The 22,188-nt window shown below is 31.0% G+C and overlaps 2 protein-coding genes across 2 annotated transcripts; one reads left to right on the top strand and one right to left on the bottom strand.

Annotated features, from left to right (window-relative positions):
- Positions 1–18: 18 nt before the first annotated feature.
- LOC134710119 (ribosomal RNA processing protein 36 homolog) lies at positions 19–8,987 on the top strand. Its single transcript, XM_063570326.1, has 10 exons — positions 19–40; positions 1,489–1,752; positions 3,102–3,117; positions 3,671–3,731; positions 3,953–4,030; positions 4,671–4,737; positions 5,850–5,954; positions 6,427–6,501; positions 7,473–7,590; positions 8,448–8,987. The coding sequence occupies exons 2-10, from the start codon at positions 1,510–1,512 to the stop codon at positions 8,579–8,581; spliced, it is 897 nt and encodes a 298-aa protein (XP_063426396.1). The 5' UTR covers positions 19–40; positions 1,489–1,509; the 3' UTR covers positions 8,582–8,987.
- Positions 8,988–12,601: 3,614 nt separating this feature from the next.
- LOC134709214 (large ribosomal subunit protein uL11m-like) lies at positions 12,602–18,596 on the bottom strand. The gene is made up of 4 exons (XM_063569384.1): positions 18,438–18,596; positions 16,016–16,111; positions 14,263–14,356; positions 12,602–12,937 (listed from the first exon to the last, which is right to left on the bottom strand). The coding sequence occupies exons 1-4, from the start codon at positions 18,576–18,578 to the stop codon at positions 12,675–12,677; spliced, it is 594 nt and encodes a 197-aa protein (XP_063425454.1). The 5' UTR covers positions 18,579–18,596; the 3' UTR covers positions 12,602–12,674.
- Positions 18,597–22,188: the final 3,592 nt, after the last annotated feature.

The raw sequence follows: 22,188 nt of genomic DNA, 5'->3' as shown, positions 1-22,188 counted from the left end.
CGTACCTTATTACAGAAGAGCTCTATAAAAAAGAAAACAGGTGCTGTTAAAGTCACTTAAGTCTAAAACGATACTTACTCTTTTATATAACAATTATATGCAATCTCTTAACATTTCTCACTTTATAAGGTAGATTGTTGATACTTTTTTTTTACAGAGTGGTAATTATATAACACGTACACGCTAAGACATTAAGATTTATTTTTGTCAACAAACAAAAGGTGCAGCTGGAATTTTGTTTTAAGCCTAAACTTAAGGCCTATAGTGGCATATAGATATGATATTAGTCAGGTGCCAACTGGTGCCAGAGATCTTCAAAGTAATAGACCACTTTCGAGTTCAACCGTCACTGGAAAAAACTTGTCAATTATAATACGCGCCTTTATGATGTCATTTGCCAGATAGAGGGGGTCGCCTGTATCCCTGCACTATTTATGTTCATCAAGCGTCTTAGCGATTGCATTGTGCAGGATAAACTAGAAATAATGGTTGTTCTGTAGGTACTTAATGACAGCAATGCTGATTGTCAATTTTGAGAATTCAATTTGCCGAATAATTCCTACAATATAGAATTATAGTTTTCCAACCACTCGTTAAACATTGGAATGGAAGTGACGACGCCCCAAAACGCATAAAATGACGTTCACTAAAACCAGAGTTTTTGACGGAAATGCATCAAACTCTAAAGTTGTCTATTGGTGCATGTTAATTTTGCTTTATATCATGTATTACTGTGACCTGTATATTTTATGATGGTACACCAGCGTGGGAAATTGACAAGCTACACAGGGCTCACACTTGCAGTTGCAGACAATTGGGGCTTAAAACTAAAAAGTCACTATTCTTTCTTTGACCGTTAAAAGATAAATATAGTCCCCCTGTTATTGCCCAACATGCATGTACACAATACACCTTATCGCTAATCCCAGCTGACCAGGCCACTTGACATTTTGACACATACAACAATCACTTTTTCATTGTGTCCTCAGATATTTTGTTTTATGACGTAAACATTTTACAGGAACAGGTGTGCTATCTAGTAATGACGGACAAATAGAGATAAGGTGTATATATAGGTCAACTTTTAATTAGTCTGATTTACCTTTCAATCAAATATATGCTGGACAAGCACGAGAAGTATGACATGAAACACGAAAAAAATAAATATGGATAAAAAAAAAAGCTCACACATCTAACCAAACATAGGGAAAATGAGAAATAAAACGTTAGAACACATAATCAAGTGAAATGAAAAGGCCTAAAAATGTGCACACATTACCCTTTATCAACCTCAGTAAAAATATCAGACATCCATGTATAAACATAACATGATGTGTAACCATAAACAATTTAATTTAGAAAAGAGGTTAAAGCAATTAATTTTAAAACTTCATGAATAATCAAAGGAACAAACATGTACAATAAACTTATTTCATAAATATAAAATGAATGTGTAAGTAATCTTACCTGAATATTTTATTTTTGCAGAAATTGTAATTTTAGAGGAAAATGTCGGCCACTATATCTGCATCCAAAAAAAGAAAATCTACATTAGACACAACTGCTTCATATTCAGTAAATAATGCAAAAAAGAATAAGATGTCTAAATTACCCCAAAATCCAGATGATAAAATACATGTGATGAAGAAGAAAGAGCAGGTTGAAGAGTCAGATACATCATCTGAGGAAAGTACTGTTGAAGAATCTGAAGATGAAGGTTCAGATACACAAGAAACTGAAGCTGATGAATTAGTAAGAATAAATAAGTTGCTTATATAAGTTTAACATTTGTACAACTTTACTATATATATCTATAATACTAAAATTACGAGGTCCAATTTGTCAGCCGTCATCGGGTAAAAACGACAAATCAAAGAATTCGACTTTATATATAACTAATATAGGACAATGGTGTAGATTAAAAATTACACCACTCAAGACCCTTTTGTTTTCCAAACAATTAATATTGCCAATAATTAACAAGTTCCGGGTCAAATCCGATACCGATACCAATAGTATATTCATGCACCTGTTACCTATTACCTTATCTGTACGTTCTGCATTTGACAGGCGCACCACCAAACGGTGTATTTCGAATTTTGCTACATACACGGGTCATAATCAAAGGGCTGACACTACTAAATTCAATCATTGTCAAATTGTTCCCTATTGTAGTTTTATTCAGCAATCAGCAAGATTTTCTAAGATAACTAATATAGGACAATGCTGTTGATTAAAAAATACACCATTCCTGGATAGCCAGGACCTTTTCTTTTCATAATAATTAATATTACCAATAATTGATAAGTTCCAAGTCGACTGGTTTCAAACAGAAAGATTTGAAAGCAGAGAAAACTATGTGTCTTATAATCGAATAACTTTATCAGATGACATTACCAATTACTAAAATAAGGCTTATATATATATAATTAGGCAATAAGGCAATTAGGCATAGTTATATACTTTAAATCAGTCACGGGTGTGTACTTGTATATACATAAAATAACAACTTGTTAGGATTTGTGATTTGTTCTACTAGTTAAAATCACTTCACACATATATTTATTTGGAAGGAGTCAATAAAAATATTGTTTGCATCAGAGTTTAGGAGAAATCTTATTCAACAAACTAAATACATTTCACAAACTGGCCTTAATGTACATTAAAATTCTATTAGTGAACCAAGACCTGAAGTGGTAGAGTTAAAACAAGTGAATACTGCTAGGTTTAATTCCCAGTTATCTTTAAATGAATTAGAATATGTTACCACACAACTTGCAAAAGACAAACTGTCATTGTTCAATTACTCTAAAGATATACTCAAAAAGGAATTATAGTTTGTACAAAACTTTCGAATTGTATTACATGTGTAATATTAAAGTATAAAAAATATCAACAGGATGCTTCAAGCCTAATGGACAGAACAACAGACATTAACAGTAACATGAACACCTAAGAAAAAACAAATTAAAGGTAATTTTATATGGACAAACAAAGACAAAACCCAAACAAACAACATATGGTCCCAATATAATATGTCTTCTAAAAGAATTGCATTCATTATCAAATCAATAGTCATTGTTTTTATTTTTGGTTTTTAGGTAACAGTTAAGCAAGGTAAGTTACATATATATATAAAGCATCAGTTAGACGGCAACAAAACAGACAGCAACCAAACAACAAAAATATCCAAAAGAGATCTATTATACATTTATTAGTTTGGTGTTTGCAAGACTTTTCTGTAATTGCCTTCGTCAGAATGCTACATGTATTAATAAAAAAGATGCATAAAATGCTTGGGACCTTAAAAGACTAATTAAAAACCATATATGGTCAGCTTTGACTGAAGGAGTTGGAACGGAAGATTCTGTATAATTTCTTAATTTTTCAACCACACTGACAGTTTTAAGAAATGTGTAATAAATCATGCATGTCATGGCAAAACACTGACTATTGAGCTTATAATATTCCTGAGAACTAACCAACAGTAGTACCAAAGGTGTGCTGGAAAATGAAAATAACATTTTATAAATTTGGTGGCCTGAAGCAGTCTTCTGGATTTACTTTCATCAAGAACATTCCACACCAAATTTAAATGTCAATGATGGGTAAGAAGAGAGTAACTGTTATACCTTCAAATTATATTATATGATATACCATTTTGTTTCAGAATTATCAAATATGTCTTTTGAAGAACTAATACAGTTGAAAGAGAGACTCGGTTTAAAAGTGTAAGTATAATATTCTTCATTGCGTTACCTGAAAATCGCCTTCTACTTAAACCTAAATAAAGTTCTAAAGTTTAAAAAAAAGTTATTATTTAATGAAAATGTTGAGAAATCGAAAATGTCTGAAATTGTGCTTGTTCTTTATTTGTCCCTGAAATCTTCAGTGTAACAAAGTTGAAATATACTCTTGCCAACTCTGGTGCTAACAATTTGAAAATTTTCAGGTATAATCAGGTGGTTCATGGAGATAAAGTAAAGAAGCCTACCTGTAAAAGAGTTTTTAAAAGAGAAAACAAGAACAGGTAACAATATCCAATAGCTAAAAACTCCCTAAAAATGAAGAATGCAGTAAATATATTCCTAATTGGTGCAAATTATTGAAGTAAGTTTTGAAAAAATATGTGAAACCTTAAATGTGAATTTAAATATTGTAAATTCAAAAATTATTGCATGCATTTATTAATATTGTGATTTTGTCATTTAGACTTAAATGAAATTTTAATTATTGCGATCTTTAGAAAAATTCTATTTGAATTGAATTGTTATGAAAAAAAATCAAAATGATGTCACATTTGTTTTGCAATTATAAAAACATTGCAATAATTTCTGAATTTACAGTAAATTAATCACTTCATGTTCATCAAAACTTTGGATTTTTTTCTAATTATTCCTTCTTAGGGATCTTTTTTTCTGTTGTTAAGACAGTATGTTTGATATGCATACTTTCTATGACCATCATAGAAAGTAGCAACTCAAGTTCATTATAAGTAAAGCTTGTACATTTGGTAAATTTATTGGTCACATTAACACATTATGATGGACTAGACTAGTATAGATGACTACTATGGTAACATAACATTTCCTTTCATTCATCAAGTCACACATATATTTCTAGATTTTCAGCACTAAAACTACTTTATAAATGAATTAATCTATTTATAGACCAATGGAAATGTCATCTAAAAGACCAGTGAGGTTAAGCAAAGAAAGTGATCCAGCTAAGAAGAAGGTAATTTATCTTATATTTCAATGCTTTAATACGTCAAGATATGATTAATATTACTGATCATAGAAATTTTCTTTCTTATTTCAACACAAGAATTGAATGCAACAAGATCATATGACTAAGAAAACAGACCCCAATTTAATGTCAACCACAAGAAAATATGATTTACCAGACATAAACCGAAAGTGGTTAGAGCAATCAATTTTATCACTTGCATTACAACATGTGCAATACAAAATATGTTCACAATTTGGAAATTAGTATGGCGTTCATTATTCCTGAACTAGTATATATTTGTTTAGGGCCAGCTGAAGGAATTTCTCGCTACATTGAAGACCTGTTGGTGACCTTCTGCTGTTGTTTTTTTTCTTTGGTCGGGTTGTCTCTTTGAAACATTCACCATTTCCATTCTCAATTTTATTTTATGTCTTGTCAAATTTAAATGTTCCCAATCAAAGAAATCTTAGGTTGTACTGGATACAGAAGTATGTATTTATATTTGAAATATGAAAATATATGTATTAACACATCAACATCACATAGTAGTTTAGCAATGTCACTTTTTCCTATCACTCAATTTAGCTCTGAAGTGTTCAGGACATCATTTCTGCAACCGAACAATGCTTTGTACCTATAATGGTTTAATTTTTAAATTGTTATTTGGATGGAGAGTTGTCTCATTGGCACTCACACCACATCTTCCTATATCTATTTGTAGTCTTTATAATAGTTTTATTAGCGAATTTTCATATACTAAACTAAAATAATAAAAGTTCTTATGTTCCCCATCTTGCACATATTTTATATTTCCAAGAGGCATAACTATAAAACGTCCACCATTATAGAACCTGTCCATGATATTGCTGATATTTAATTTTAGTATAAGTTTTATAAAATTCTTGCAAGAATTGTACCTGTGAGAGAATTAACTGAATCAAACCGACACAGACAGACACCATGTTCTCCGTGTGACATTATATGGGGGACAAACAAAAAACCTACTATATGTAAGACAGATTTCAGATTTTATTGCACATTTACCAACTTAAATTTACTTTTATTACACATGTATTTACCTACATTTACTGTAAGTACAAATGTGCTTTCTATTACAGATGACCAGGGACCCCAGATTTGATGATCTGTCTGGGGAGTACAATGAGAGCTACTTTAAATCTAATTATTCTTTCCTATACGATATAAAGAGTCGAGAGAAGGAGGTAATTCATCAATTAAGTTATCATCTTCGACATTAAATTGCTAAAAAACTACAAGGGTGTTCTTGACCTTGACTTATATTCATGACTGGATTAATAGTTAAAACATTACATAAGACTATATATTACTATTTGAAATTTGCTGTTTCTGGCGTCGGTGACCTCATCATTGAAGCTGACACTTTTACATAGTTTACAAGTTAATGTTTGTTTTTAAGTTTGTTTAAAGGGAACGACTTTTTATAAGTCAATGGTATTTGTTATGCAGTTGTATTAGCATTGGCATATCTAATTTATATGGAGATTGTTTGTACCTTCAGTCAGGTCACTTTGAATATTTGCATAACTTACATGTTAAAGTATTGCTTTTTTCATTCCAACATTTGCAATATCAAAATGACAAAAACGCGAGACATATCTCTGTCATAACAGTTTATTATGAATAAATACTTGTCTTTATAAATCATTTATCTAGAAAATCAAGAAGACTATGAAAAAAGAAAAAGACCCTGAAAAGAAAGTGGAACTTAAGATGCTATACAACAGAATGGTTAGTATGTCAGTTTAGATATGATCTGTACATGTACTACTAAAAGAAAATACTGGTTTCATTGAGCTGCAAATCCTTTGAACCATACAAAGTCAGAAATATTTGTGATATGGCATATAAATGTAATGTTTTGTTCTTCCTAAATTTGTCTTTGAAAACAATCTGTTTTCCACATACAACACCAATATCTGAGAAGATATCCAAATTTGAAGATGGTTATCGATCCCTGTTTTATACACTTTCATGCATGCTCAGTCAATGTACTGCCCACAAAATTCAAAATCTCTTTCGTTTCAATACTTGCCCAATATTGTAATGCGATTTGCTGGCATCTTCTAGTATTTGATAACATTCAATATAGAGAAAACCTACTGTGGGTTCATTATTATTCATACAAATTTATACAGCCCAAAAAGCTGACTTTTTTAAAACCACAAAATCCAATATCCATAAAAATACAATTTTTCTATAATCCCCCAAAAAATTTGGTACTCACGAAAAGAAATGAATCCACAGTATAGGGATGTAACTATCCTTGTCTGATTTCATGTTCTTCCTATAGCAGACTGGGAAAAGTTATCATCTTAAAACAATTAAGTTGTTTCAATTTATTTTCTTCATACAAGTAATTAATTTTTTGGATTAAAGACATAATTTTGTTTCATAAGCAAGGCCATACTGATCTATTGATGTGTTCTATTTCTGTCTGATGTTGGTTTTTCTGATCAAAATCACCTTGAATTTCAGTCATCAGTTCAATTATTGAAACCAATTTAGAAAAACAAACCAATAAAAATAGAGATACTAGTTGTGCTGCATATTATACTTTTCAATATTAATATTATTACCCTGCATATTGTCAAAAGTGTAAATACTGCTGTGAACATCATCTACAATGTAAAGTTAAAAATTTTGCTGAAATGACCAGTTTGAAAGATGGGGCATTAATGATTGAATTCTCTTCTATAAAGGACCAACAAGAACAATCAGAGAAACAGAAAGACAAAAGGAAAACATTGGAAAAAGAATGGAAGAAAAAGGAACAGTCACAAGTCAAGGAAGGAAAGAAGCCATTTTTCTTAAAGAAAAGTAAGGAAGATAACTCTTTATTTTTCCAGAGTATAACATTGGGATTTCTAATAATGTATTAGTGAAATATACTTGTCCAAAAGATAAAAATTTCTCATCAAAATTTTGATGTTCTTAGAATTGTTGAAAATGAATCTTATCAACATAAGACAAGTTTTCTATGACTAAGGTGCTACATTGTTACTTGCATGTATTACCACACATATAAACTAGAACCTTAAATATTCATTTGAAGACTTATTATCAATACCATAGAGGGAAATTGATGAATTTCCAAAAATAAGTGATTCTAATGCAACAACGTTTGTAATGTTTATCTTGATTGGATAACGGCACTTTTTGACATGGCATCATTTGACAATTGATGCTATGGGACATACGCACAGACGGCATATTACAGATTTTAATACCATATTTTAATGTTGTTTTCTGTCAGTTTCATTACAATAGAGATAACAATATTGTATGTTAAGCGCTAAAGGCATCAATTGGGGATTTGATGGTCGCAAATACCCGTTTACTGTCTCCGCTAATGAGTCACCAGTAAACTTAATTTGTGACCACCAAATCCCCAATTGATGCCATCGGAGCTTAAACTAGAATACAGTTATCTCCTAAATATATCGATGTAGGCAATGAAGTTGATTTTTAATAATTGAATAGAAATGAAAAGTTCCGCATTTCTGTTTGGTTTGAGAAAATGATTACTTATGCATTTCAAATGTTGGTTCATCCCAATATGTTGTCAAAATATTCTGTCTATCATGTTAAGCGTAAATTTGCAAGGGTTGCAAATTTGGATTTAGTTATGTTTGCCATGATGAAATTCTTATTCTGATATATTTTATATTTTACAGCTGATCTACGCAAGCTTGAATTGGCAGAAAAATACAAGGAGTTGCAGAAGAGTGGAAAACTAGAAAATTATCTTAGTAAAAAGAGAAAGAAGACAGCTCAAAAAGAGAAGAAGAAACTTCCATTAATGACATAATTATTCTATTATATGCATATTAATTAAACTGTATGGAAAGCCTATTTTTGACGCCTACTATTTGAATATAGAAAAAGAAAAGGTGGTTTTATTGCCAATGAGATAACTTTCCACCAGAGACTTAAAGACGTAATGGTTTGCAACTAAAGGGTCACTGTAACCTTTAATAATGACCAAAGTAATACCTTATATCATGCTATAAAAGTTCAAAGAATGAATGAAAGAACAGCCTGAATTGTGGACAATACACAGAAAACATTTCTGAATAGTCTGTATGAACTGTTGTTAGTTGGATACATTTATTTCAGGAACTCATTCACCAGAATAATACTTTTACCTACAATTGTTCAGATTTTATACATTGTGACTTAGATGGAGAGTTGTATCATTAGCACTGCTATCATATCTTCTTATTTATAGGATTGAATGTGAGGTATAATTTAATGTTACACTGACCCATTAAAAATCAAAAAAAATCTAGAGATCTACATACCATTTTTTGCCCAATCTAAATAATGGTTGTGAATAAATTAAACAGAAACTATTGAAGATGTGCCATCAACATCAAATCCTCTAAATACATGCAACTAAGAAACATGGAAGAGATGAAATAAGACAACCAATGTTTTTGAGATCTTTCCTTTAGTTCAATGAAATATGAGACTAATCTTGTAAATGTTGTCCTTGAAGTTTGAATTACCTCTACAAACTTTGTAAAACATTTTTATGCCCCATTTATGGGCATTATGTTTTCTGGTCTGTGCGTCCTTCCGTCCATCCCACTTCAGGTTAAAGTTTTTGGTCGAGGTAGTTTTTGATGAAGTTGAAGTCCAATCAATTTGAACATAGAAAATGATAGTGCAGATGGGGCATCCGTGTACTTGGGACACATTCTTGTTGCTCATGGATTGAGTGAAAGGCTATTCTTGTTTTCAAAATTCCAATAGGCTATTGATATAAAACAAGTGCATTGTATTAAAAATAATTTTTATGTTTCTATTTTTTTACCATTTTCTTTCCAAATCTTGATTGGTATGATTAATGATAAAACTGATGCTAATGTGATAAGTTATGCAAGGAAAACAAGTCTGAAAACAGGAACAACTCCCATCATAATGACATTTTATAAATAATTTGTATTCAAGAATGATTTCATGCTTATCATATTTTTTCACAACTTTTTATTTTTAAGATGACTCATCATGCATGAGTAAAATTTAAAAAATGTTGAAACTATTAAAGGGACATAATCAAAATGGTATTCTGTTGTACATATGGTACATTTCAAATTATTTCCCTTTAATATCAGCAGATCAGGTATAACAAATGCAATAACTTCCTGTTAGAAAACAAAGCAATTTGTTGGCAAACAAAACAACTATTAGAACTAATTAATCAAATGTCATAAGTAATATTTAGAAGCTTTCATATCCAAGTTAATATTTTTAAACTAGTGTTCCGTAAACTAAAGTACTGTTAAGTGTTTATTTTTGTCGAGCCTGTGACTTTTGTTGCAGAAAGCTTGACATAGGGATAGTGATCTAGCGGTAGTGTTAGCTAACTTCTTAAAAGCTTTATAATTTAGAAGGTGGAATACCTGGATGCTTCATACTTTGTATATGGATGCCTCCTGTTATGAAGTTGACTTTTTTGTGTTTTGGTCTGTTTTTCTTAAAACTATTAGCAATGGGTCAACTATATTTGGTGTATGGAAGAATTGTTAGCTGTACATGCCTGTCTCATTTTCATGGTTCATTGGTCAGTGATTTATTTTCTTGGTTAATGTTATGTTTATGTGACAGTTGTGATAAAGCTTTATATTTAGGACTATGAACATAATATCAATGATAAGAAAAAGAAGGCGAGACATATCAGCCTGTGTACTCTTGTTTTTTTTAAATTTGATGACTGAATCACCAGAATAAGATAGGAAAATATTTTTTATTACACTGCACTTACTTCTTACAACCTTTCACTTAATCAATTAGCTATATGCTTTACTAGTTGACCTGTGTGTAAATTCATAGTACAATTGGGTACCGGTTTTGATTTGTTTGTAATTTTGTAATAAGCAATTAAGGAGGCTCGAGGGTATAAAAATTTCAGAAAAAAATTAAACATTTGTTTTTCATTACAAATTTTATTTGTTACCTTTTGTAGTTGTTACTTTATCATTTGGAACAAAAATCATTCGATACAATCAATTCGTGTTGGCCCCAGATGACTTTTAAAATGTATACATCATTGAAAAAGTTCCAAATTATCTCCCTTTGGTGGAAATATGCCATTTTTTGGCTTTAAAATTTAATTATCTTTTTCAACTCATCGGTGACCTATATTTTTTAATACAATTTCCATATAAGCTGTACTTAAACTAAATTATTGTAAAATTTGAGCGATTTTTGTAATAAATTTCTTTTTTTATTTCGATATTAACTTTATTTTTCCTATTACTTCAACAGAAAAAAACAACTTTTACAAAAATATATGCTTCCTTCGAAGGCAGAGTGTGAGCGCAAATGAAAGGTGACCCCACTTTTTTATTCTATTTTTCTTTTAACTATAAGATAAAGTTCATTTGTAGAAAAATATAGAGAAATCCTATATAAATGATTTAGACCCGCGAACCCCCTTAATAGAGCTTCTGAAATTATGCATGCAAAATTACTGTGAAAATAGGGTCTTAATGACATGGTTTCTGTTGTTTTACTTTAAACATTTTAACAATTCTGATCTTGAGTCAATTTCCTTGTGGGAGTTTGGACCTGAAAAAAAGACTAAGAAATTGTTTGTAGTAATGTATAACACACACCCCTCTTACAAGAAACATGACCTAGGGTATAAATGTGCACGTTAAACATACCGAAAGACAGTACCAACAAAAATCTTGAAGCCATACCTTACAAATGGAGTGCTTTAAATTAGGCATCTCATTGGCACTCATACCACATCTTCCTATATCTATGTACAACTAATTAGAATATAAGTATGCATACCAAATATTTTTGACATATCATAATGCATAGTTGCTCATGTCAGGAATAGACCTCATCAGGAAACTAAAACGAGAAAGTGAGTTCAAGGCCAACTAAAAGGTTCTTATCACGAATAACCTCATACTAATGTTTGATATCGTAAGTGGAAGTTGGAACATCATGTTAAAGAATTTGCAAATGTTGAAGCTGTCATCTTTACTGCCACAGGATTGACTGATTTGATTTTCGGTATTTTAAGCACTGCTTTTGGGCTATTTTGTGGCAGCCAGATTTTATTGGTGGAGAAAAGCAGAGTGCCTGTAGAAGGCCTGAAAATGTAAATACAGATCAGTATTCATAAAAATAATTTGTATATTAAACCTTTGAAATGACAATCCAATCACTTAGGATAAGTAGCTTTCACTAGTGAACAATGAAAAAGAAGATTTTATTTTATTTTTGGTGTCTTAACGCCACTTTTAAGCACCACATGTACTAAGGCTATTTCATGGAGGCCAGTTTTTATTAAGGAGGAAGTCAGAGTTGCATCGCATGATCATGATCTACCTTACAACCTCATTCTTCTTCTTCTTCTGATATACAGTTACAGCTTCATTATTATTGAAGATTACGAACTGTTGCATGCGCGGAGTATATGATTAAAAAATATGAACAAAAATTTATCTTTAACTTATTAGAATACTTGGTGATATTTACATGAAAGAAAACAACAAGTGATTAAAAAACCTCAGTGTTGACTGGCTAGTGATTACAGAAATTCCAACTTAAAACACTCAGCTAACTGAGGCCCCTACTGCCGCAGTAAAGGAAACACCTAAGTAAGACAGAATGTGGATGACGACATTGACTAGTACATGTATAAACCAACAATAGCATCATTTAACATAAGCCTGAAAAACATGCATATACCTTATAATGGATTTGTGACAGACTGAACACTATCTTCCAAATATTAGTGAAACAAATAAGAATAAAAAAACAGACACAATTTCACAGAGTGCATGAAAAAGTAAAAACATTTTTTAACACTTAATTTTAATAAAATTTTATACCACTTTCACACATTCAATCATACAATACATGTATATACAATATTTCTATAATCGTAACAATTTTGCTTGTTTCTTTTCTTCAAGTTCTTTATCTTGTTGTTCCACAATTAACTTTCTTTCCGCCAAGAATTCTCCATATTCCTCAGGGTCCAGGTCTTTGACAACTTCAATGCCTATACTATGAGCAGCTCCAATGACTAGCCGACAAATATTTTTAAGGTCAACATGTTCGAATCCTTGATCTTTACTTTTGATTTCGGCTATTTCGTAAACATGCTTCACTGTTATCTTCCCAGCTATTTCATTTCCTGCAAAATAATTTGAAACTATTAACTGAAAAAAAGATATTTAGTAAAGACACTTAAAGGGTTAGCTAGAGCCAATCAGATTGAAATGAATTAGCAAAAAGACGTTTCGTAAAGATATTATAAGTAGGTACCAGCTGGAGCCAATCTGATTGAAATGAACTGATGCTGTTCCCAAGTTTACAAGGATCTGACAATGCTTTATTCATTTTTTTTTCCATGGTCCTTTTGGGATCATTTGGTTTTGTGGTAATAATATGCATCTTGAAAAATAAGAAGGCTTAAATTTCATTGGCTGATGTAACAGTTACGTAAACTGTAAGTAGAACCGAGTTTTGCCAGATCCATGTACACAAATCAATCAAAATGCAACTTGGTCAAAATCTTTAATTGATTTTACATAGGCGGTAATGGTAACGTTTTTTCCTGTAGCTCAGTCCATATCGTAAACTTGGTTATGTATGATAGCTTGTTTCGAAGCTGTGACATTTTCACATATGTGGTTAAATTTTCGGGGTATGAAGTGAGATTACTTTTTCTGTAAATTAGAATAACCCGATCATCCTTTTGTGATGCGGCTCCTTGTGTTAAAATATCCCCTTTTTAACACAATAAGTTCTTTGAAAATTTAATACTTTTAACACATTTAATAGCTCCATAGTTTTTACACATTTATTCTATGTTCCTCTACTTTCCTAATCACCACAAATGGTTAAGTTCAGTCATTTGTAAAAAATAGAAACATGTCCAATATCACTGCACAGAGATTTTTTTTTACACATGACTTTTGAGTTCCTCATTTTGAGGCGAATTAGGGATGTTGTCCCAACTGGAGCTTCAAATTTTTTCATTGTTATAACTCATTGTCCATGCAAAAATAAACAAACTTTGTGGACAATTTTTAAATTCATCTGTTAAACATGCACCAGATGATGCTAGCAAAAATTTGCCATATTTAAATGTATTTCTATGTACACTTAAAAGTTTTTGTATACATCATTTTTATGCATTTTTTGTAAAGTTAGGGGCAATAAATAAAAAGAAAATTTCTTCAATGTTAAGATCACATTATTTAAAGTCAATTCAGGAAGATACAGGACATATATGGTTTTATGATAAGAATCAATAGAGATGTAGAATATACGTAAATCAAATAGCTAAATATGTTTAACAGTAAACTGGTGAGTACCGTGACTAAACTCTATACATGTATAACATGCAAATCTGTGAATCCCCAAGTCCAAAACAAAATTGTAAAGAAATTGAAGAGTCATCGGCAAAAATCTATCAACGGCCTACTTTTAAGTTGGTATGCAATTTAACCCTACCTGGATTTCTAGCACCCTTCTGAATACCAGCAGCCATTAGTAAAAAATATGTAGAAGTTGGTGACTTGATTAGTAGATCAAATGTTCTATCAGGCTGAAATAGACAAAATTTGAGGTCAACATATTTTTCCCAATGAATTTTAAATATATGCCAAGATGACTTTGCGGCCGTGTTGATGGCCGTACAGTGACCTACTTAATTGTTAATTTCTATGTTATTTGGTCACTTCTAAAGACTTGTCTCATTGGCAATCATAACCCATCTTCTTAATTTTATAAATGACTGTGCAGTATCATTTCTTGGAAATATTTTTACATCAATATATTTTCTGTTTTACAGTGACTTGACTGTTAGTGTTGCTCTTCACCAATTGCAACTCATTCAAATTTTGACCAAATTGCAATTTGTTTTATAAAATCAAATTGTTCAACTGGTCAGAAATTTGAACCAACTGCTGTAGAAAACCACAGCCAAGTCATGAAAGTGCAAGGTGATAAAATCAAATATACTTACAATCCTATAAGACTTTAACTCCACTGTAATGATGTTGTGACAAAATTAGTTTATCAGTTTGTATTGGTATATTATAGTCATTTCCATGCTGAAGGGGAAATGTTTATTTTGAATTGCTATAAAATTGTCCAAACTAAGCTTTCATATAGTTTTTCTTTCTAAAAGTAGTCTATATTTATAAGAATCAGACATTATGTGAATTAAAAAATTTCATATTCAGTAAAATATGTGTAAAATTGCAATATATGTTTGTAGGAAGTTTCCATGGGGAGATAATAATTTTTTCTTTCAAAAAGTCTTTATTCAAAAGAATAATATTTTAGGTTATCTCCCCATGAAAACTTATCAATAGCATATTGTTATTTCACACATATTTACTGAATATATGATGTTTTATTTAAAATGATATCTGATTCTTGTAAATAAAGAATACTTTTAGAAAGAAAAACTATATGAAAGCTTATAGTTTGGACAATTTTATAGCAATTCAAAATAAACATTTCCCCTTCAGCATGGAAATGACTATAATATAACTATACAAACTGATAAACTAATCTTGGCACATCATCATTAAAGTGGAGTTAAAGTCTTATAGGATTGTAAGTATGTTTTATTTTATCACATTGCACTTTCACATTTTGACTGAACAGTTTGTTCAATATTCTGACCAGTTGAACAATTTGGTTTAATAAAACAAATTGCAATTTGGTCAAAATTTTGAATGAGTTGCAATTGGTGGATAACAACACTAACAGTCAAGTCACTGTAAGATATGTTTGAACAAGTGTTTTTAAAAATTATGCATGCATTTAAATATTTCAAAGTTGACTTTATCATTCACATTTCATTTTTTGTAAAAAGTGTCAAGAAAGGAAGAAAATATTAAAAACTTGCAACAATTGTTTTAACAACTTAATTTTGTACGAATTCTTAGAAGTCATTTAAAATCAGGATAAACTCAAAGGTGTATTTTGAACAAAATAAATTATTACGCTTTTAAAAAAAGCTAAATATATAAAGTATGCACTGAAGTTATATCAATGTGTAATTCATTTAATGCGATTCTGAAAACTGTTTAATTCAATGTTAAAATGTTAAGTCTTGAAAAAAATCATAGTTTTAGTCAATACTGATATGATGCAAATGTATCCTGGTTTCAATATCAGTCTCTTGACTTTTATATGCCATTTGAAAAACTTGCACTAATAGTAAATACAAAATGTACATATATATATATACCTTAACGAAGACTCTGGTAGGCAATGGTATCCCTTCTTTTATGTGACTGGTCTTCTCATTGAATTCCTTGCAAAAGGCAGCAATTTGTACTCCACGCTAATAAAAAAGAAAATTTTAAATGTAATAGCATGATGAGCTAAGCATTACTTATATACATGATATATCTAGCTTGGTGTTATAAATCAACATGTATGCTTGACAAGAATAAGAAAGAAGAAAAGCATTTAGTCTTTTAAATACTATTTCTTAAATATCCTTAAATAGTATTAAACATGTTAAATAAATTATGTGATGAGAAATTTCATTACTGCAATGTATTTCAAACTCTGTCTGACAGACTAAATGTCAGAAAAAAATCTTTTGGTCAGACAGAAATTTTAGATCTTTTAGTTGACAAAATACATGATATACATGTTGTAGTAAAGGTCAAATTTTTTTTTTGGTCAGACAAACCAAACAACAATATGGCACACACTGTTACTAGTTTAGTGCTTAACTCTGGCATAAGTAATGTAGGTATCATGTTCAAATTAATCAATGCCATACTATTTCTCAAACGCATGTTCATCGAAAGGTTACAATGAATCAAGTCCAAGAGAACAAATCAAACTAATATACAATACACCGTATCGCTATTTGTCCACCATTACTGGATATCACAAATGTTTGACGTCATAAAACAAAATATCTGATGCCACAATGAAAAAGTGATTGTTGTAAGAAAAAAGTTCAAGCAGGCAGATCAGCCGATAATAGCATTGAAATATTATCATTGACTCAATAATTCTACGAACATGTTATTATAATATGATGCATATTTATGTATAGTCCAGTCAATCTAGCATAAATTTGACCCTAACCCAAAAGTAATTGCAAAAGAAGATTTTAAAGTGTTAATCTTTAGCATTATACCCCAAATACACACAGAAAAAAGTCCTAAAATCTAACTTGAGGAAAACTAAAAAAATCACAATTTAAAATTCCTATGGAGATTTGCATTGAAAAGGGAAATAACTCTAGTAAAAGGTAGAAATATCAATAGAAATTGATACAAAATTATAACTTAAACGCTTCTATTCATCAAAATTTATTGATTCTTGATTTCTTAGCGGTCTTTAGTGTATAACAAACAGCTCTAAAGGTGTTTTCATATCTTTTATCAAGCTATAATCTAGATTTCATGATTCATTAGTTGACCATTTATTGAATTTTTCAACATGTCAAGGTAAATGTAAGTTATTGTGAAACTGCCTATTCTAGAGGTGGCATGAATCAGATGTGGATACTTAAAAATTCCAAAGATCTTTTAAAGTACATACAATCTAACTCTCTTTCATCTTGTAACAGTATCAAAACATTTGACTTTTCAACTCTTTATACAAGTATTCCTGAATCCACATTCCAAACTAAAGACAAATTGAAAGAGTTGGTATTGCTTTGCTTCATAACAAAGAATGGCCAACGTAGATACAAGTATCTTGTCTTAGGAAGAAATAAATCCTACTTTGTAAAGGATCACTCTGATTCAAACAAAAAATTCTCTGAAACTGATATAATCAAGATGCTTGATTTTTTTATTGACAACATATTTGTTATGTTTAGAGGACGTGTTTTTCAACAGACTGTCAGCATTCCAATGGGAACAAACTGTGCCCCTCTACTTGCCGACTTATTTCTTTATTATTGTGAGGCTGACTTCATGTAGGAACTTCTTAGGAATTAAGATAAGAAGTTAGCAATATCCTTTAACTCTACTTTCTGCTATATACATTTAAGATGATGTTCTTTCACTAAATAATTCAAAATTTGGTGACTATGTGGAACGCAGATATCCCATTGAACTAGAGATAAAGGATATTACAGATACAGTTAAGTCAGCTTCATATCTTGACTTACATCTAGAAATTGACAATCATGACAATGAAGGTTGGTTGAAAACAAAACTATACGACAAAAAGAGATGATTTCAGCTTTCCAATTGTGAACTTTCCATTTCTAGCTAGGTAGCAACATTCCAGCAGCACCTGCATACAGGGTATATATCTCCCAATTGATACGATAGTTATTTTATGTACTTGTATGTTATGTCATGAAAGCTCTTTATAGGGCCCTTTAATTGGAAATAAAATATTTTTTATTCTTATTCTATAACACTAGCCTAGGTCTAGGACATTCCAATTTTATGTCAGAGTGACCTCTGGTTGTTTCAGATTGTATATTTCCCCATAGAAGAGTATCATGAGTATATGACATGCCCACTCCAAAAAATAAAGAGAAAGAAATGTGTTTTATTGTTTAATTACAGATAGAAGTATGTGTTTCAACATACTAGTAGACGGAAGGTGATTGTTAGTGTTAGTGATAGTGATAGTGCATGTAGTGTTAGGTTTTTTTCTTGTCAAAACGAATCAAGGTATGTCACCTGTCCAAGATTTGGTCCAAGAGGTGGAGCTGGAGCAGCTTGACAGGAATTTATATTCGTCTTCAAAAACGGGGGATGGATAATTTTCTCTACACCTCTTTTTGCACCTTTTGCAACTTTTCTTGCACCCCGTGCAGCCATTTTTGTTGGATTACTCTAGAGAATCCCGAAAAAAGTATAGAGTTGTTTCCCTTAGATATACCAAAAATTAAAACATAGTTACAATATTGGAAAGGGAAAAAATATCCGGATTTGTATTTTTTGAATAAGGAGGTATTTATTTACTACAGGACACATTCATATACCTAAACAATATATTTTTTTGTTGGGGAAAAAGTTAGTAACTACATTACTTTATTGGCCTTTATTAGGTGATTGACTATAAGATTATGTAATAAAAAAATGCACCTTAGAAAAAGTTGAAGACGAAGAACATTTTATATATTAGTGTCTCCTCTATAACTCTTTGACAAAAGAATTTCATGATAATATTTTAATAGGTTGTAAAAAATTTGAAAAGCTAAGCCGTGACAAATGTCAAATTTAATTGTTTTTTTTTTTGTTTTTTTATCTCGACAATAAAATTGAGAATGGAAATGGGGAATGTGTCAAAGAGACAACAACCCGACCAAGGAAAAAACAACAACAGAAGGTCACCAACAGGTCTTCAATGTAGCGAGAAATTCCCGCACCCGGAGGCGTCCTTCAGCTGGCCCCTAAACAAATATATACTAGTTCAGTGATAGTGAACGCCATACTAATTTCCTAATTGTACACAAGAAACCAAAATTAAAATAATACAAGACTAACAAAGGACAGAGGCTCAGACCTGACTTGGGACAGGCGCAAAAATGCGGCAGGGTTAAACATGTTTGTGAGATCACAACCCTCCCCCTATACATCTAGCCAATGTAGAAAAGTAAACGCATAACAATACGCAGATTAAAATTCAGTTCAAGAGAAGTCTGAGTCTGATGTCAGAAGATGTAACCAAAGAAAATAAACAAAATGACAATAATACATAAATAACAACAGACTAATAGCAGTTAACTGACATGCCAGTTCCAGACTTTAATAAAACTGACTGAAAGATTATGACTTCATCATATGAACATCAGGCACAATCCTTCCCGTTAGGGGTTTAGTATCATACCATCATAACATATATGAGAAGAACATAACCCGTGTCATGCCAACAAATATTTTTTGAATAAATGTGTTTAGTTCCGATGCAAAGACCCTATAAGTGAACTTCAATATTAACGCTGAAATATGCAAACTTTAATGACCTGACAACAGTATCGTAACTATATCCCTTCTTAATAAGTCTATTCAAAGGTTTTGTTAGTTTCTGTGGTGAATACTGACACCTTTGTGCTTTATAAATGTTTAGTATGTTTTCCCTTATATTTTCTACATGATCATCAAAGGAAGCTGAATCAAGTGAATTCATTGGATTATGGTTTAAAATGATTGAAATCGCAGCATCCGCAAATATTGAAAAACTGCAGATTTTGACAGTTAATATGAAACTCTTTATAAGGCCTGATAAGTTGTCTGAGTTGTCACATAAAAACATTCCGGCTTACTAGAATATACCTTGGTATAACATTTATGATAAAAATGACTGACTGACTGGCTGTGTTTTTTTAAAACTCTGAATTAAACGTTTTCTCGTCTATCTTATTAGACTTGCCAAAACTTGACTGCAAATCAAAATAAAAAATACTGATTGTGCTAGCTTTTAGCAACATACTAGTAGATAGATAGATCATGTATATTTCTATTAAATATCACTGACATAAAACGTTACAAAAGTAGTATTAAACCATAGCAGACATATAAACATACTTAAATTATAAAAGCATTCTTAAAAATTATATTTCTATGTGTTTAAAATTAAAATTTGGAGAAAAAAAACTTATATAGTCATTTTTGTTTTTTTAATTTCAATTTTGAATTCAAGTATGTATGTTTTTGTGATGTGTTCAATACTATTTTTGATCATAGTGAATTCATAGACTACACACAAAACATGAATATTTACTAGTCAACACTGAAAAGAAACGACTAATTGAATGTACAATGCATTTTCCGTATATATTAAAGTTCAATACATGCGCGCTTTCAACCTTTAAAAAAAATAGCCCAAAAGTTCTAATTTTCATAGGGTGCTGTTTTTTTGTTTTTTTTTGTTATCATCAAATGCATTGCTTTACTAACGTTACGAATTAAGACGCCAAAATGCCAACTTCCCGAAAACACAAAAAACGCCACGGAAAACGCGTAGTCGAAAATGTAAAAACACCAAAACGAAAACGCGAAAACGGGAAAAAAATCTTGTTTTTGGCTTTGTTTTTTTTCCTCGGGTTTCCGACTACGCGAATTCGCGTCAGTATGTATAGTCGGTTACAGAGCTCACCAGAGCTCATGTCAGTTTGTGTGTTACTAGAACACACCCGCGAAATCGCGGGCATTCAGAGCGTAGTTTAAAGTTTGTAAAGTGTTGTTGGAAGAATTTTGTAAAATATTGAATGACTGGAAAATTTCAGCAAAAGTATCATAAGTCATAGGTTATCGGGGACAGGAAAATGTTTTTTTTTTTTTTTTTTTATCCCCCCTCCTTTATTTCCAATATCCCCATTTTTTTGGTTCTCTATCAATTTCAATATGAACATACATTTAGTATGTTATGAACATTCAAATAAGGAGCCTGTAATTCAGTGGTTGTTGTTTGTTTATGTGTTACATATTTGTTTTCCGTTCATTTTTTTGTACATAAATAAGGCCGCTTGTTTTCTGGTTTGAATTGTTTTACATTGTCAGTTCGGGGCCTTTTAAAACTGAGTATGCGGTATGGGCTTTGCTCGTTGTTGAATGTCGTACGGTAGCCTATAGTTGTTAATATCTGTGTCATATTGGTCTATTGTGGAGAGTTGTCTCAACATGGCAATCATACCACATCTTCTTTTTTTTGTAATCAATGAATTTTGTAAAATTTTCAGAAAAGGTATCAAAAGTTCACATGAATAATTGTAGCGCTTATCTGTATATTATGAACATTCATTACTATATAAATATAGTGTATTTACTTTCAATTCGAAGTTTACTAATCGATCCATAGTGGTCATTGATAAAGTATACAGACCCTCTCTATTTAATAAACTCTGTGAATGCCGTGGATAGTTAACTTGAAAATGATAGCAGATAGAATTTTGAAAATACACTTTATTCTTTGTATATGTATGTTCAAAGTATACAGAAAAACGCAAACCGGAAGTCTAATCTTACTTAAAATTTCGTCCAATGACGGAACAATATCCGGATGCCTTTTTTCTCGTTTTTCTCCAAAAATAACTCAATCTGAATAATCATATGAATGGATGACAAATGCCACTATGCACTGTACCTATAGGACACATAGGCGTGTTGATTAATTTATTGTGGAAAGAAGAGAAGCGACACCAAAAATGAGGTCTTCTCGTTTAATAGTATAGATTATGTATAAATATGCCGACTCTAAATAACCAGCCATCACAGTTTTCTCATCTATTAAAGTAAAGGACGGTCACGACTAAAAGTAACATATATGTCTCTTTTTTAGCATTAAAATTGGGAATAGAATAGAATTATAGGATATACCAATCTAATTAAAATATTGATCTCTGATTACGTTATACTGCTCATATGCAGTATAACGTAATCAGAGATCAATATTTTAATTAGATTGAGGATATACAATTTTGTTTTA

The sequence above is a fragment of the Mytilus trossulus genome, chromosome 3 (genome assembly GCF_036588685.1).
Source record: "Mytilus trossulus isolate FHL-02 chromosome 3, PNRI_Mtr1.1.1.hap1, whole genome shotgun sequence".
NCBI lineage: Eukaryota > Metazoa > Mollusca > Bivalvia > Mytilida > Mytilidae > Mytilus > Mytilus trossulus.
Note: the sequence above shows the minus strand (reverse complement) of the source record. Positions and strands in the feature narration are given on the sequence as shown.